The sequence below is a fragment of the Zeus faber genome (genome assembly GCF_960531495.2).
Source record: "Zeus faber genome assembly, chromosome: 7".
Lineage (NCBI taxonomy): Eukaryota > Metazoa > Chordata > Actinopteri > Zeiformes > Zeidae > Zeus > Zeus faber.
The window spans coordinates 27,588,033-27,606,188 of record NC_137203.1 but is presented as its reverse complement, the minus strand read 5'-3'; the positions used below and the strand labels follow the sequence as shown (position 1 = coordinate 27,606,188).

Here is an 18,156-nt window from a genome sequence, read left to right as displayed (position 1 = left end):
GTTTTTAAGGGCGACAGATCTACATTTGACATAACATGTCAAATGTAGATCTGTCGTCTGCAGTTTAGAATGACTGGAAGGGGTTCAACTGGAGTTGGGCCGATACGTACGCATTGGGAGCGTTCAGTGTTTTTCATGATTTATTCGGGAAATCTGTACTTGTTGGTTGTCTTGTCGCTTTTATTCCTCCATTTTTCCTATGTTGTAAATATAATATATACTGACTGTATTTGTACTTTCCATTTGTGCAAATATTTGGCCACCCCAGGTGAAAGTGCGTGTTACAACGAATATCTAAATGAACGTAATGATGATTAATCTTTGAAGCAAGATTAAGTCTAATTCGAATTTTTTTTAACAGTTGTAAAAAAAAAAAAAAAAGAAAGAAAAAGAAGAAAAATGGGCCTGAGCAAAAGTTTGGGAACTTCTCCTTTGAATGAGAATCAGAATGAGAGTTTACACTGATCAGCCACAACATTAAAACCACCCCTAATAACCACTAATAGTGGTTGTGTAGCTCTCCCCAGTGCTGCCAAAACAGCTCTGAACCATCGAGGCATGGACACCACAAGACCTCTGAAGGTGTCCTGTGGTATCTCGCACCGAGAAGTTAGCAGCAGATGCTTTAAGTCCTCTAAGATGTGAGGTGGGACCCCCACGGATCGGCCTTAGCGCTCCAGCACATCCCATAAATGCCCGATCGAACAGTGGACAGGTGTCAGCATGGCCACTCTGACCGGTCTGCTACGCAGCCCCATACGCAGCAAGCTGTGATGCACTGTGTGTTCTGACACCTTCCTATCATAGCAGCATTAACTTTTTCAGCAACTTGTGCCACGGTAGCTCTTCTGTGGGATGGGAGCAGACGGGCTGGACTGCAGCTTAACAATCTGATTATATAAAAATTTAAATTCAGTAGAATATAACGTTAAATACAAAACAGCCAATCAAAACAAAGCAGAAATAGTGAAATGCATAAAAATATACAGAATATATACAAAGCGCGATTATATGCACAGGATAAATGATTGGTATGGCTATATATGGTTTGAATTGACAACTTTGGCCGCTTAATCAGCTTTAACACTTCCTCTAGCCAGCTAAGAGTCTTTCAATTCTTTCTTTCGGGATTTTTTGGGACAATTTTAGTTTGGAAATAGTCTTGTGTGGCATCCAGCAGCCTTGATCAAACCGAACGCACCGGCGCCGAGTTCGACAGAGGCCAAGGGGGAAAGAGCCTCCTCGGCCGGGAGCCGAGGATCTACAAAGCGTTTGCGTTGTAGATCTTCTCACCAGTTGAGTCTCGTGCAGTAGATCTCTGAAACGCTGGAAAAAGTGTGGCCCTGGCCTCTGCTCTAAAGGCCTTTGTCTCACCGCTGTCCGAACGAATGGGAAAGCCGCGGGGAAGTTTGGCGAGGACTCCCAGAGCGAGAGATGGAGATCGAGAAGCGGGACAACTTAATACTGTTCAGCCGCTAATTAACCGACAGAAAAGACGAGAGGCAGCCGATCAGACGCAAACAAATAACACGCATTACGACATTGCCGGCAGATAGAATCCTCATCTGGTTCCGAATGAGGCGGAAAATCGAGAGCGCGGGGAGGGTGAAATCAGCCCCCCCCACCCCCCATATTTATCAGCGTGATCAATGCACGTCGTTATAACTGGAGGAAGCCGAGAGAGCATCACAGCCTGATTTACTGGCCCCGGAACTATAAACTCCATTTTTCTTTCCTCCGCAGACGTAGCTAAGCTGGAAGTCAAAAAACCATAAGGTCAATCAAATGGATTTTCATTGGGGTGTCTGTAAAGTGAAATACCCTCCTACCACCCACACCCACACACCCACACACACCCACACCCACACACACAGTTCAGAGGGGAATGAGCGCAATGATAGAGAGCCAAGAGCTTCAGTGCAAAGAAATAGACTCCATTTTTGGTGAGCCCCCCCCCCTTCTCCAGCTGTCAGCCCCACTCCCCATCCCATGGGGAGTTGCCAAGGTGACAGGAGGCCACATGTCTTGGGGGGCGTCGTTTTGGTCAAAGGACCCCATTGTTCTTGTGTTAAGCCGTCTTCACTATGCCCGTCTGCCAGGGATGGGAGCTCCGCTTCACACCACACCACTCTCCCTCTCTTTCGACCCCCCCCCGCCCCTGTCTCTCTCACAAAAACCACCCCCACCACGAGCTCGTACCCTCTTGTAGCCTATAGAGCTGCGGCGGCCTCGCTGTACAACACACACAATGAAACAGACCAATATAACAAGACGCTGCCAGTTAAAATGCATTACGCGGGAAAAGGAAGTGTCGTGGCACGGCGACGCGACAATGGATAACCAGCCCCCCCCCCCCCCCCCCCCCCAAAAAAAATGGAAAAGGGCACCAGACCTCACCAAAGAAAGTTGATCTTGTAAAAGGTATTTTTTCTGCTAAAAGGTGTAACTTTTTCGCACCAGTGTTGGATAGATACGACAGTCTGATGTATTGATCAAGGTGTCACATGAATATAAATAAACAAATAAGTTGTGTGCAGCGTCGCGGTACTGCCACCAGAGGGCGACATTGCCCCACCAGCCAAACACTGATCTAAATTAGAAGCAGGTTATTCCCATCCGTCATAGAGAGAAATCTCAGTTGAGGGAGGGAGGGGGGCAGAGGAGAGGGGCTGCAAACACCTCTGTGGTGTCCTTCAGGTGACTCACTTCAAGTCAACGTATAAGGAGTGAGTCTATTACCCTGTGATGGATTAATTTTTCCCAGTGTGCACTGAATTTGAATTGCATGTCTGTCTGGCCACCCCTATCTCTGGATGGATGGAATAGGGAGATGGAAGGGCAATCAAAACAGAAAAACCCATTCGTTTGAATGGCGCACGCATTAGTCCTCACCAGATGATCAAGTGTGCTGGTTTAAACCCACTTCAAGTTCACACAGGTGGAAAGGTGCTTTGAGGGGGCCCTCTGCTGGACATTTGGGAGCGTTCCCAGCAAGCCTTGCAGCCCGCGAAAAGACACTGCCCCGGTCACCTTATAAACATGACCATTAAAGGCAATTTCATTTCTCTAACTGAGGCAATTTACCCCCACTCCCATTACAATTACATTATACAGACATGTCTACCCTCACTTGGGACCGCAAGTGCAAAACATCCATCTCCATCCGAGAGCGCAGAGTTGAGATATTGACTGGGGAGATGGTCGTTTGGATGCCTAAGGAGACCCGGGCGGCAGGTGCACTGTGATAACTAAGGGCCTGGATGACTATTGATCTGAAGGTGGTCACTGGAGATGATTGGGCATGGTGTATATTGATTGGCCGAGAGAACTGAAGCACCGCTGCTTTGGAGCTCACAGAAAGCCAAGTGGACACCACTTTGAATAATCTTTGCATTTATTTGGAGCAAACAGGAGAGGAGGGCGTTAAAGGTGGTACAATGCATTAAACGTTCTCCTTGAATATAAGCAAATTGTGAAAATAACAGACTGCTGATTCAGAACCACATTTCTTAAAAATGAACTAACATCAATTGATATTCACATTTAAAAGGCAAAAAAATAAAATAGAGAACAATTCTGGCCCCCAACTCAGTCCACACGGTTACGTTCAGTGTTCAATTGGGGGAGTGGAGTGCTGGTGTGTGCACTGGGGGGTGAAGACGGCGCTCTGCCGCCGGCTCTTCCTGCGAACCTCTTTGGCGAGGTCGGGGGAGTTGCGGGGGACCCAGGCCAGGCCTGAGCCGCCCATGTCCCCATCCCCGTGGTCCTTGCTGCTATGGTGCCTGAGGCTTCGCCTTACTGAGCCCCGCCTCGCGACAGGTTTGAACACATCCTCAAAGTTAAACTCCACCTCCCAGGGCGCAGAGGCCACGCAGACCACCTCCTCCCCCCGGCCGTCAGAGCCAGAGCTGGACCCAGATCCCAAGGCTCGCAGTCCGTCCTCCTCGGTGCTTTGGCTTCTTCCAGACTCCTTTCCTCGCAAGGAGCACCTCCTCGCTCTCGAGCTGACGCGGGCTCTCATGTCAGGGGTGGCGTCGCCTCCTGCCAATTCTTCCTGGTTTGCTAACTCGTCTTGTGGCACGCTGGCAGCATCGGGGGCTTCCACGTAGGCAGGTAGACAGGTCGAAGTGGGAGCATCCAGTCGTTCTGCCTTTCCATCTCTGTGCCCTCCTAGCAAAGTGTCATGATCGGCAGTTTCGTTTGCTGCAACGAGTTTCGCTGGGGCCGCCACAGACTCCTTTAGTTCTAAGAGCGTTTGCCGATTTCCGCTTTTGCCTCCATCCCCCCCGCCTTGCAGCCGATACTGTGGCTCCTCGCTGACGGGGACACGGGTTTTCCTGGACCTTCGTCCTCTGCGCCAGACAATCATCCCGCTGTCTCTCCTCGCGGCGCCCGTGTCGGAGCTCCGCAGACAGCCCCACCGGTCATTCGCCGCCGCGCCATCTCGGTCGGAGGCGCCGGGTTCCGGCGAGGCGTAGAGCACGGTTTGGCTAGGCTCTAAGCCACTGTCCGTTTCCTGAACGACAGACATAGCGGTGACGGGGTCTGCGCCGACGGCTTCCCGCGCAGAGAGAGGGGCCAGGCACGGCTCCTGCTCTGCGGCTGTTCAGAGGGGAGGAAGGACAACTATCAATCGCAGTGGGAAACGGGATGCAGGGTGCAGAGCGGATCACTGCCAAAGACAGAATATTCATCCCCACAGGTGTTGAAATGTACTACTCAGAGAGGTTTTCAGCACAGGTACTGCAGAGATTGCAGGCACCAAGGTCCTGAACTAATCAGTGGAGTTTCTAAAAGCTCTAGGATTGAGGTGAAGAAGTTGTTCAATCTGTCCAGTTGGCAAGGTTGTAATGAAACACTCAATATGTTCTTTACCAGCAACTCTTTATTTTCACTCAAAAGAAGCCCGGAGCTGAGGTTTTGAATATATAGCGGTCATTTTAGATAATGGCAACAGAATTTGCATTCTTCAAGCGAGTTGAGATCCATTTCACAGGTAATCACATTAAGGATAAAACTAAATCCCTGGGAGGTGCTAACATTTTCATTTCCCGTCCTGTACGATTCTATGGTCAAAAAATGTTTACTTATAAAGAAGGCTTTTCTTTTAACTTTCTTTCCAGATGCCACTTCTGGAGTTTTCATCTCGTGCTTTAAATAAAAAAAACGAAATAATTATAAAAAAGTGAAAAAAGACACCCTAGCCATGCAGTTATTTGAAATTATTTTCAAATAACTATGAATTATTTTGAAAGTAATTAACACCCCTGTGACAGATCATAGTATTCACGCTGGTGACGGTACCATGTTTTGATTCCAACCGTTGCTGCAATAAACGAGTGAAAATAGTCATTTTGATAGTGATTGTCTGCATATGATGGAGTCTTTGGAATTTGGGACTGAACTAAATGCAATTGGCATATTAGAATCACAAGTGAGTCTAAACTATAAAATAAAAAAACATTTCTACTACTATTGTTTTTCTTCTTTGTGTAGCTTCGTTTTTTCCTTTGTGTTGTTTGTGTGCGCAGTTTCTCTTAAATTAACTGGGTTGTATTTGCAGTTGGTTAACTTTACATGTGAAGGCCAGCCACATATTCCTCTATGAGGCCCAAGGTCTCCACACAAAAGCAGACCAGAGATTATTTATTTAAAGACTAAAAATTTGTAGTTTGAGTGCATTTTTGTGGGGAGACCGTCTCCAAACAGAACGACATTTTAAAATATAAATTAAACTGCCTTCTCAAATAGAAGGCTCTTTTTCCAGGTGTTCCGGTATTATAATCTTAAAAAGCAAAGTTTAAAGCATTTTAGGGACCTGCGTATGTTATTACGCGGTTGCCAATGCATATTTTGAACAGATCTGACATCCTATCATTTGTCCAATCCCATCATTTGACATCTCATCATCCTTTCAAAGGGTAGTATAAGGGCATAGCACATGTATTTTCATAATGGTAGCTCTAGAAAGAGTTGGATATTCTTTGTTGTTAAATTTATTGGGGAAGCAGGTTCCCTTCGTGGAAAGCAACAGAGGAGTAAACTGTCACACAGCAGACAGGCTGGACAACTGTGGAAGAATATGTTGATTTCTGAGTTATTATTATTAATCTTTTTTCCTCCGTAAGCCTTAGAACGTGCCCTTTCTCTGGTGAGAGTTTAGGGAGATTTTCAGTTCAAAATAAAAATTCTAATTGGCCGATATGGAAAAATCACTCGACTGTATACGCATCGACACTTGGGGTGGGAACTGCACGATAACGATTGTATCACGATACAGCAATTTCACCACTAGTTTAGAGTGCCACCATATTTTAATAAATATATCCATATTTGGCACCATTGTATCACTAACTTATCGCAAGACGAAGTATCGCGATATATTCCAGTATCGATATTGTCCCACCTGTAATCGCAAAACACCAAGAAGATTAATAAAAATAAAAATGTAGCCTAGAAGGAGTTAAATGGCCAATTGCTTCAGATGGCCTTGGAACAACATAACCATCTTGAGGACCTCCATCCCATTTTCCAAAGAGCACCACCTACCTGTGTGTTTGCTGAGCTGTGGTGGCTGCCTGACTGGCGAGCGAGTGGGGGAGGGCAGGCTCTCTGGGATGGGGCTGAGGGCTGGGTGTTTGGAGGCATAGTCTCTGGAGTGGTATAGGGATCGGTCCACGGGCTTGGCTCCACTCCAACGCAGCGCTCCGCAGCACTTCTGGGAGCGAAGAAATATTCAGAGATAATGATGTTGGTGATAATGATGTTAAACCAACACTCGGTTACGACCGAGTGTTGAAGCAAAATGTGGTAGTGCTTTGAACTGCATTATTGCTAATGGTCACAAGATGCCGCTCCACCTGAATGCGAATTGATGGAGAAACCTCTCGCTGGAAATTTTGTCAATACTTGTTATGTTGTGGATACATCCAAATAGATGAGCATAAATGCAAAAAACGGCACAATTATTGATAAGTCGGTAGCCTCGTGGTAAAATGCTGTAAAACTCTGCAGCATCATGTCCTGCCTCCTGCATGCTCTACCCAGGTTCTGCCCCTCGCCTTAACCAAACAAAGTATTTACAGTAGGTGTGAATGCGCCTGACACTGACAATCTCCAGTTGTGTGCTACATGTGGGAAAGGGCAACTCCTGACAAAGTCCAGACCTAATTATCTGGACATTGTCCGGAGTTTGTGTGAAAGCATCTTTAGGTAAGCTTTCAATTCCCAGCTCAGTCTGGATCCTTCGCAAACTTTAAACTCATATGAGACCGTATAAGTTCGATTAGGTTTTGGAGGGTAAATAAAGTCCTAACCCCCAGGCCAAATAAAAACCATTTAATACTATAATCTTGCTGTGCAGACACACATATGAAATAATTTGAAGGCTTAATATTTATAGAAGACAGAATAATTAATAACAAATTATAGAAGACACTAAATATGTTCCGTCAATCATGTTTCAAGGTTGTAAATGCCTAAATATACAAGTATAAACAAGTACATATCGATAAATATTCAATATGGCCAGGCACTTATTTACTATCACAACTTATTACCAGTAATACCTTCGCAACACACTGCTGCTATATATTATTTTTTACTTGCTTTAGCATAACTGCAATTATTTAAATCTGTTTCTTTACTTGCAATGTTTTGCTGCCATAACACCTGAATTAATGTGTTTGCGAAACACAGCAAAACATTCTACACTCCTGGTAACGCAAGTGTCGCCCCGTGTACAAATAAACATTTACGGGGAGGCTGACTTTTTTTCTGCCCTGTCATATGGATATCAAATGAGTTGCCATCACAAGGTATGCTCATGGAAACGACGGCAGCTACTCAGGAAGACTTCCGTCGCTGTGGTGCGGCCGCATAAAGAGAAATCAAGTCCCTGGCTGACTCACCTTAATCTTCCTGGAGGCAGATTTGGCAGCAGAGCGTGTCGACCTCTTCACAGGTTCACTCTCTTGCAGTTGCTGAGGGAACAAAGAGCTGCTGTCAGGATGTATTATATAGACTCAGTGACACACACACACACACACACACACACACACACACACACACACACACACACACACACACACACACACACACACACACACACACACACACACACACACACACACACACACACGACTGTAAGACTCGATTGGATGGACTAGCCATAAGAACCCTTAAATTATTTAAAAAGAAAAACCTTTGGATTGCTAATGTGATTGATGATTGGCTGTGCAAATTGATATAACTCAGTGCAAGACTCAATTGATGTAAGCAGACCTTTCTCTTTCGGCTGGTGGAGGGTGCTGGGGGGTCTGGGGGGGCTTCGGTGCTGGGCTCCGGCGTCTGCTACGGGAAAGGGAATTTGCATCTCAGTTCATACCTCGACTTTGGCGCTGGTTTTTTAACAACTTTTTCGCCAATAGCATTTTGTTTGTAGTACCCAAGGTAGTTAAAATAAAAGCATCTGCCAAGCTTCATTCAAAAAAATAAAAGTAATAAAAATTACCCACATGAACAAAATTACAATGATATAATCCCAGGGTAGCAGTATGCAGATGACCGGAAAGACTATTCAATGTTTTTTTTAAGGAGGTGGAGCAGAAACATTCTCTTAACATTTGCTAGAATACTTACTGATAATATGAGTGTATTGAAGTGACAATACAATAAAGTGTGAGGAGAAGGATTGGACTCCACTCTACCAGACAAGTGTTTTTTTTTTTTAATCTTTATTTTTTATAATAGTTGCAGAATAGCCGACTTGCTCTGGCCATCCTCCAAATCACCATAGCAACATCTACACGGCAATTACCATCATATTCTGTATCTTAGTGGTGCAGTTGTCACCCCTTTCCAAATGACCGCACGGTAGAGCACTTGTTGATTTATTTCAGAATGGTAAAAATCTGTATGCTGCAGTTTCAGTTTTGCTGTACTAGCATTGAAGTCTAACAATACTGAATGGTTTTACATGATTGTATCAATGCAATAAAATAAAAATACTATGCCGTGCCCGCTACTTGAGTGGGATTGACAGCTACTGTCAAGATACTCGGCCGCTGCAAGGCGTCAAGCACCTCACTTTGGCAAGCTCCCTGAAAAAGGAGATGATGTTCATGTTGCACCTTTCTCTGCTGCTTGCCAGAGCTGGCCTGGGCTTTAGCAGGAGGCTCGAGCTGGAGCTTCTCCGGGGCATCCACACCGAGGCTCTCAGCTGGTGCTGCCTCAGACTCCACATCAGGACCTGCAGGGAAAAACCCATTTAGTTTAAGAGTAGATGGGGGGAGGGGGGGGAGAGACTAAGTCACAAGAGACTAGGTGGGTACCCGGTCTAATACCCTATTTAGAAGTTTAAATAACAACAACAACCCCCCCCAACTTTTATTTTTTTTTTAAATGAACACAGCAGTTATAGCCCAACATTGTTGAATCTTCTAGGGAATCCAACAACTTGTGACTTTTTATGTTCATCTTGTTGAGTAAAAGCTGAACATTCTAACCAATAAGGTCAAAATCATCTATGCACTTTTTACATTAAAGCTAAGCAAACATTTCATTTTAGAATTTATCATTTGCTAGAAATATTCAAATATATTTCACTCCCCTTTTCATTCATTTCATTTTGAACTGCTTTGAAACACTATTCCGATACATACAACAAGATGGCAGGAAGAAAAGATTAAAGTGACTTTGAAAGAGGGTATGTCATTAGGGCACAGATAGGGCTGCTCAATATAGCCCATATCTATCCTGATATAGTTAATTTAAAATCAAATCAATAAGGATATATAACATGATATAGCATGTTTTTTGTAAATTCAATTAATAAATGATTTATTAAAAAAAAAAAAAACCTGGTAAAGCCTATTTTAATTTGATTTGTAACGTGGCGCAGCAGGGGCTTTGTCGGGAGTCTAAAATTCACAGGAGGCAAAATAAGCAGGAAAAAATGAGAGATAATACAACTTATTTGGAAAATTGAAGATGTAACTTCACTGAAACATTGAACTAAAACACGATCGGCAAACAAAAAAGGTACTTTGGTTTGGCAGTCACCCTCAATGTTACTATAATCCATGAATGGTGCCATCATGCAATTTGACATATCCCTATAAAATACAAGTTTTTCATCAACAAACTTCCAAAAAAAGCTGTAAACAAAGAACTGTGTTTTTTCTCTTCCGTGTTAAGCTCAGTGCGCCATGATTGGCCGGTAAGTAATTTCCCAAGGAGGCATGTTTGTTTACATTCACTCCCACCTGCAGATAACATAAAGCACCATGTCTCCAAATGACGTAAACATTGCCGTAAAGTAGTTCTGTAGCTGATTTGCGACGTGATAGAAAATCCATTAAAAATATATATAAATTATAGTAATTTTTCTATCCTCTTACGAGATATATTGTCATATCCCACAGCCCTAGGCCCAGATGGCATCTCGACATCTGATGGGACAAACATCAGTATATAGGGTCGAAAATTGTGGTCGAAAGTGCACATTCAATGTCCGTGACACACGTGCATCAGCGCAATATGAAAGGAAAAGGAGAAGGGCAACTCTTCCTCATTTGACTGAGCACATCAATGTAGGACGTGATCAGTCTGTCCACAACTACACCGAGAGGGATACTATAGTAGGGTTGCAGTAAGCCCCTCATTACAAAGACCAATGCACATGTGAGTTCAGTGGCACTAGTCTACAGGAAGTGAAAAAGGTGATATGGTGAGATGAGTCACCCCGAACCATATTCTCCACAAGTGGGCGAGTGCACATGTGGTGTTCACCAAGAGAACGGTACAGGCCTGAATGCTTGATTTGGGCCCACTTGTGCCCCCTTTAGATGGAAGAGTCACTGCAAATCAATACAAAGTTATTCTGAGTGATCACCTTCATCCTATGACGAAACATTTTCGATCCTGATGGGAGTGGTCTCTTCCAGGATGACAATGCCCATCCACAGGGCACCAGGGGTCACTGAATGGTTTGATGAGTTTGAAAATGATGTGAATCATATGCTACGGCCTTCGCAGTCACCAGATCTCAACCTAATTGAACACCTATGGGAGATTGTGGACCGACGTGTTAGACAGCGCTCTCAGACACCATCATCAAAACAAAACACCAAATGAGCGAATATCTTTTGGAAGGCTGGTGTTGCATCCCACCAGTAGAGTTCCAGACACTATGGCAAGGCGGATTGGAGCTATTCTGGCAGCTTGTGGTGGCCCACCGCCTTACTTAGACATTTTGTTGGTTTTTCTTTTCATTTGTCAGTTGTCACCTGTATATGAATGGCATAGGAAGTTCCTACACCGCTACATTACACTACACTCCCAGCCCACTTGAACTTCAATAGATGTACAAAGGAACTTAATTAGGAATCTGAGTATAATTTAGACAAGTATGACTGTAAAGATTTAAAGTGACAATCAAGACTGAGTGGGTGTAAAGGGTGTGTGATGGCACCTGTCAGAGTCTCCGTGAGGGATTCCTCTTCCTGGAAAGCCTTGTTTAGGTTGAGCGGCGGGGCTTCACAGGTACCTTCTGAAAAACAAACAAACAAAAAATAACAAACATGTGCGACAACTTGAAAAAAAGAGCACAGTTATTCTGCAGAATGTGAACAGTTTACAACAGCAGCGAGAACCCACCTAAGTCATCTGAAAGCGACCAACTAGCCTCCTCCAGGGAAGGGAACGCAAGCTGGGGCACAAAACACAAGAACTATCACAGGTTACATCCCTGCTACAAGTGTTTTGGTGACAGTCTTTTTTTGTCTCCGCAATGGGTGGATGGAAGGTACTTTTCTACCTTCTCGAATCCCTCCACGACATCCTCTGCCATTGTATGGAGCCTTCGGTTGCGGGACATAGGCAGCGTGGGTGAGGCTCCAAACGAGGAGGAGGCACTGCCGCCCAGCTGGTTGGAGTTCTCGGCGGCCTGGGGCGTCTTCAGCACCGACCGCAGCTCGAGGCTGGGCGTCGCGGCCCGAGCTGGGGTGCTGCCCCTCTGCAGCGGTGTGCAGGGGGGGAGCGTCTTGTCGAAAAACTCAGGAGAGAGTGGGGCTCCAAAGTGCACCTGCTTCTTCCGCTTGACGGTGGAGTGCCCTGAGGAGTCGTTCTGGTCTGCAGAGACAGGAGTCGTAAGCGCCGCTTTCAAGTTTTGGATTTGACAACAACGATTACTGTTATATCACTTAGACTAGTGGTTCTCAAAGTTGGGTGTGGGGACCCCCAGGGGTCCTTCAAGGGGTTTCAGGGGGTCCCCTGCAAAATGATTGGTTGGTAAACTTCACATTAGAACCATTAGAGAAGGTAGAATGACTGGTCCATGAAATAAAAACCTTATCAAATTAGGTTTTTCCTCAATTTCTTATTATTTAACGGTGTAACGGAAGGTGCCATTCTGTTTTCAAAATGCAGCTTTCTCCATTCTACCTGTATGCGGCCTGGATACTTTGTAGTGTACTTAGCTCTGTGTGGCAAGCCTCAAAGGCAGGGGCAAAATGAGATGAAAGGCTGGCTTGGTCTAGTATGCAACACCCCCCCATCCCAAAGGGCCGTGTGTTTACCTGCATGATTCATCTCCAGCAGGGACGGGAGGAAGGAGGGCACGGAAAAGGTGAGCGCACTCAGACCTGGCGGACGTGTTGCCAGGTCCGTAGGCAGAGAACGACTAGGGCTTCCAAGATCAAAGGGGCCCTCCTTTAGGAGAAAATAAAAAAAAAAAGCGAAATAGTTGATGGAGATGTGTGTGAGCAAAAATAAATATGGTGCTAACAGACATCTTTAACCATGAGTGTTAGGGTATGGGGCCAGGGAGTTTCCATTAGCTTAAATTGGTTTAATACCTACACCAAACAGCCACAACAAACCACCTGCCTAATATTGTGTAGGTCCCCCTCGTGCCACCAAAACAATGCTTTGAGCCGTCAAGGCATGGACTCCACAAGACCCCTGAAGGTGTCCTGTGGTATCTGGCACCAAGACATTAGCAGCAGATCCTTTAAGTCCTGTAAGTTGCAAGGTGGGGGCCCCCAATCAGACTTGTTGTTCCAGCACATCCCAGATTGATTGGATTGAGATCTGGGGAATTTGCCAGCCAAATCAACAACTTGAACTCTTTGTCATGTTCCACAAATCATTCCTGAACCATTTTTGCAGTGTGGCAGGGCGCATTATCCTGCTGAAAGGGGTCAGAGACAGCAGGGAATACCCTTACCATGAAGAGGAGTACTTGTCTGCAACAATGTTTAAGTAGGTGGTCTGTGTCAAATCAACATCCACAGGAACCAAGTTTTCCCAGCAGAACATTGCCCAGAGAATCACACTGCCTCTGCCGGTTTGCCTCTTTCCCATAGTGCATACTGGTGCCATCTCTTCCCCAGGTAAACGACGCACATGCACCTGACCATCCACATGATGTAAAGGAAAACATGATTCATCAGACCGGGCCACCTTCTTCATGATCCAGTTCTGACACTCACGTGTTAATTGTAGGCACTTTCTATCGTGCCCCAACTTCAATTGTATTGATTTTCGGTGTTGGACAGGGGCCAGCGTGGGCACTGTGGCCGGTCTGCCGCCAACAGCCCCATATGCAACAAGCTGCAATGAACTGTGTGTTCTGACACCTTTCTATCACAGCCCAGTTTCAGTTATACGGTAATTTTCTGGGGTTTTTTTTTTAACTGGGAAAATCTGTTGACGTCCGACATATTTAAATCTCTCCGGGCATAATGTCCAGTGAAAAAATTTCCTCTAAGCACAATTTGAATTAGTGCTGGGCGATAAAACAATAACGATAACAATCACCATATTTTTTCATCATTTCGATAAAAAACTCTGCAGATCTGTTCATTTCCGCATTCGGCAAGTTGCAACGGAATGCCAATCAGTTTGGACAGTCAAAAGATAACCTCTGACTTCTAACCAATGACGTGTGTGGATATAGAAATAAGCCCCACCTGCAGCTTGACACACACACACACACACACACACACACACACACACACACACACACACACACACACACACACACACACACACACACACACACACACACACACACACACACACACACACACACACACACACACACACACACCATTGACAACAGGGCCACATACATCCATAGTTTGATGCTTTTTGGGGATATTTAAGTGCGACCAAAAGCAGACAGTAAATATCCAAAATATGTCGATGAGACGTCCCGACAAAAACTTATAACACTACAAGCGTTATTGTTAATTTAGACCTACTTGCCATATTTATTTTGTTTTGGATTTTATCAAATATTTAAATGTTAATTAAAACAGCTGCACTTGTTACTTATCGTTCAAGAACGGAAATTATTTGATTTCAAGTTGTAATATTTATTTATTAAAAAAAAAAAAAGCTTAGCTGACGGGACTTATTTTGAATATCCCATAAAAAAATATTACACATCTACAGGCATTCATTCTTTACATAGCCTGCCTATAAATAGTTTTTAAGCTCAATAAACTAAATAATATTTGAACGGAATCTCTCCCATTTGCCCGGGACATTGAAATCTTCTAGGACACGTGAATCAGCACCAATTTCTTCTATTGGAAACTGTCGTACCCAGCATTATCTTTTCAGCAATTTGTGCTACAGTAGCTCTTCTGTGGGGATCAGATCAGATGAGCTATCCTCTGCTCACCACGTGCACCAATGAGCCTTGGGCGCCCATGACTATCGTCGGTTCACCGGTTGTTCTTCCTTGGACCACTTTTGGAAGGTACCAAACACTGCATACTGGGAACACCTCACAAGACCTGCCATTTTTCGAGATGCTCTGACCCAGTTGTCTAGCCATCACAATTTGGCTCCTGTCAAAGTGGCTCAGACCTTACGCTTGCCTATTTTTCCTGCTTCCAACACATCAACTTTAAAAACTGACTGTTCACTTGCTGCCTCATATATCCCACCGTTTGACAGGTGCCTTTGTACCTGTGAAATGTTTTTCATTTCACCTGTTAATGGTTTTAATGTTGTGGCTGATGGGTGTATATCCAATGGCACACTAACTAAATTTATCAGTATGTATCAGGCACCAGCGTAGGAAATAAGTCCTAGCGGCCAAAAACTTCTCATAGTGACGCAAATTTGTACTACTTTTATGAGTAGGAGCTGTGCTATCTCATTAGGAGTTCCCATCAGATGTGTTCAGACAGCTTTGATAAGTCAGCATAATTCCTATCATACAAGAACGGATACATGCTTTAACACACAGCCGGAATGGTTGCCGTTTGGCACGGACAAGGTCACGCACACTAGACAATTCCTGGTGAAATTATGTGTGTATAAGTGTGCTGGCCCAGTGTGTATACATGTGTGTGAGCATGCCTGTGTATGTATGTGCCTTCTGGATCATCTTCACGTGTGTTAACCGATGCCAGGTCTTCTTGCGTTTTAACGGTGGTTCGCATCCAATTGCAACGTTCCATTATTGCCCCCTTCTGTTACTAAAGGCTAGATCCTCTGTGTGTGTGTGTGTCAAATGATGGCAGATCTTCTTTTTGTTTTTTTTATGGTGGCTTGAACGTTGATGTGTTGTACTACATGCCCTTCTCTTTCATTTGATCCAACTACTTCTACACACTCAGCTTTATAGGGAGAGGTTGTGACGTCACAACGACATTACATTAAATTGCTCCCCAATTGCCCAAACTATCGATGGGCGGGGCTAAGTGGGGAATTCCTTGGGTTGTGACTTCATTCACTCTGAGAAGCTAAGCTCTACGCCTCGTTGAAAGCCTCCTGGCTAACATGTATGTCCTACTCCAAGGTGCGATTTCTTTTACTGCTAATCAGCGCGATTCGGTACTGGGCTTCACCTGGCGGGTTTTTGTGAGGGAGCGGGCTTGGAGTTTGCGTGGTGTACATAATGGAGTGCCAAGACAGATGGATGTCTCTGGTCCCGGACACGGCACCTGTGGAAATAAAGCATGGGTCAGCAGCTCTCCCAATTTTATACAATACCTCATCCGAACAGAAACACAGTGAGATGCAGAACCCCATCAACCTAAACTGTCACGCGGTGTCAACAACTTAGTCACAGTTTAAGTTACATTTTTTTGTTTTATATATACAATGAGAACTAAGATATTACATTTATAAAGCTAGAAATTACACAGAAGTATGGTGCAAACTTTCAACGCCTTCAAACATGTCAGACATTTGGAGAAATCTGTCTCTTATGCAACATTTTGGACAGATATCAGTCCAACGGCACAGCAGTGTAGAAGAAGAGCTAAGTGTAAAACCACCACCAAGAAGTACCCTAAGGCTGCAGGGGCTCAAGGATCAACTAAATGAGGAAACTGGGAAAAGGGACAACTAAGGATTGCTAAGATACGGGAGTTAAAAATAACAAATTTAAAACAAGCCAAGAAAACACGTTTAAAAAGCTTACGTTGAATTACTTATGAGGGGCAGAGTACGAAAGAACAGAGAGTGCTTACCTTCATATGGTTCAGACTGATGTGTTTGAGGATAGGAGAGCCAGCCTCACTAATCTCCCCTGCGCAGTCCCTCGGGGGGGCCACACGCCTCCTCTTGCTGGGTTTGGGCGTCTGTGAGGTCGGGCGATTCTCCTTCCCGCTATCAAAGCTCTCACATTCTGAAACAAGCAAATGTGTCCGTCAACAAAGATTGCTACAGCGCAACTATGGCAAGGATCCAGGCCTACAATGTTTCACTTCACAGTCTAACTCCTAGGGGGTTCTATCAGTCAAACTTCAGTGCTGACTTTTGCGGTTTCGGACAAAGTGTCGGAAGGTTCCTTGATATTGGCGCTTGGAAATCTGATTTTGCTGAACCAGATTACGACTGATCTCCATTTCTTAAATCAGATAAAGACGCTTACATGATCATTGGAATTATTGGAGTATTACTTTATAAACAAAAAAGACAAAAACATTTGCGTGTCAGTCTCATGTTGATCACTTGATGTGATCAGATGAAAGAAAATATGCCACACAATGGAAAGAACATCCATGGGTTAAATTGAGCAGTGACTAGTCTTGAATAACAACGTTACTCTGGAATGCTGTTAAATTCAGCCACATCCTTTTCAAGTCACTATTTTTGAAGTGCCTTGGCATATGGCTCCCCAAATGAGAATTAAACCCATTAATCCAGGGGGCAATGAGTCAGCCTCACCAGACAGATTATCTCTTGTCTTGATGCATTCCCCGGTCTTGCTCTCCGTCTTTGGCACGGGATCACAACCCCCGCACTCCTCCACATCCATCAGGTTCTGGAAGGAAACCATCTTCTGCTTAAGCGTAGACTCTCCCCGAATGAAGGGGCTGCCTTTGACAGGCTGGTGGGTGGGGAGGAAAACAAACAATTTGGCTCTGGGTCTGACTCGATCAGGTAGGTCACAGACTCCCGCATTTGCATTGACAGAAACAGCACAGCTGCTTGAGGAGAAAGAGCAATCTGTCCCATTGACAGTAGGACGAGGCGCGTCTTACCACAGGGGTTTGGACGAGTGAAGGGGCCCTCTGCTGTGCCATGTAGCGAATCAGGGAGTTGGTCTCTGGGGAGCCCCGGGCACCGATGTTAGACCTGCGTCTTGCCTTGAGCGTGGCCAAACGCGATTTATCTGTAGCGGGGGAGATAACTGAGTTGGCAGTTTTGAAGATTGAAATTATGAAGCCAGTTGAGAATATGAAATATATAACTACAAATCATATTCCACACTGCAAATGAGTATTTCATTGATTTCTGTAGAAGCGGTGATTGGGTGTAAACAGAAGTTCTGTTTGGACACCTGTCCATATTCTGATCTAATTTGTGGGTCTGCTGTCTGTGTACTCTTATTGTGCTGGCCCTGCTTTATTTAATTATTATAGAACACTCAAATTGGAGGAACACACATGTAGACGTTGTTCAAAAGATTTCCCGAATGAGCAACAGGCCAGAGGTCTTACCTTTGCTACTTGATGATAATGGCATGAAACTCTGGGTAGAGATGCCAAATTGCAAAGGAGTGAGCTGGGAGAAATTCTGGTCGCGTGAGGTGTCAGCCAAGGGACTGGCTCCTTCAATACTCTCCATGCTCACCTTCGGACGAGACATGTTCTGCGTGGAAAATATGAACACAGGACAGTCTAT

General features: G+C 44.7%; 1 protein-coding gene across 1 annotated transcript; it reads right to left on the bottom strand.

Annotated features, from left to right (window-relative positions):
• Positions 1-3,490: 3,490 nt before the first annotated feature.
• Positions 3,491-18,120, bottom strand: cdca2 (cell division cycle associated 2; the record flags this gene model as incomplete). The annotated part of the gene is made up of 14 exons (XM_080004308.1): positions 3,491-4,602; positions 6,550-6,718; positions 7,911-7,982; positions 8,284-8,352; positions 9,132-9,250; positions 11,474-11,551; positions 11,659-11,710; positions 11,819-12,132; positions 12,579-12,711; positions 15,870-15,965; positions 16,497-16,654; positions 17,197-17,359; positions 17,514-17,644; positions 17,973-18,120. The coding sequence occupies 14 exons, from the start codon at positions 18,118-18,120 to the stop codon at positions 3,608-3,610; spliced, it is 2,697 nt and encodes an 898-aa protein (XP_079860434.1). The 3' UTR covers positions 3,491-3,607.
• Positions 18,121-18,156: the final 36 nt, after the last annotated feature.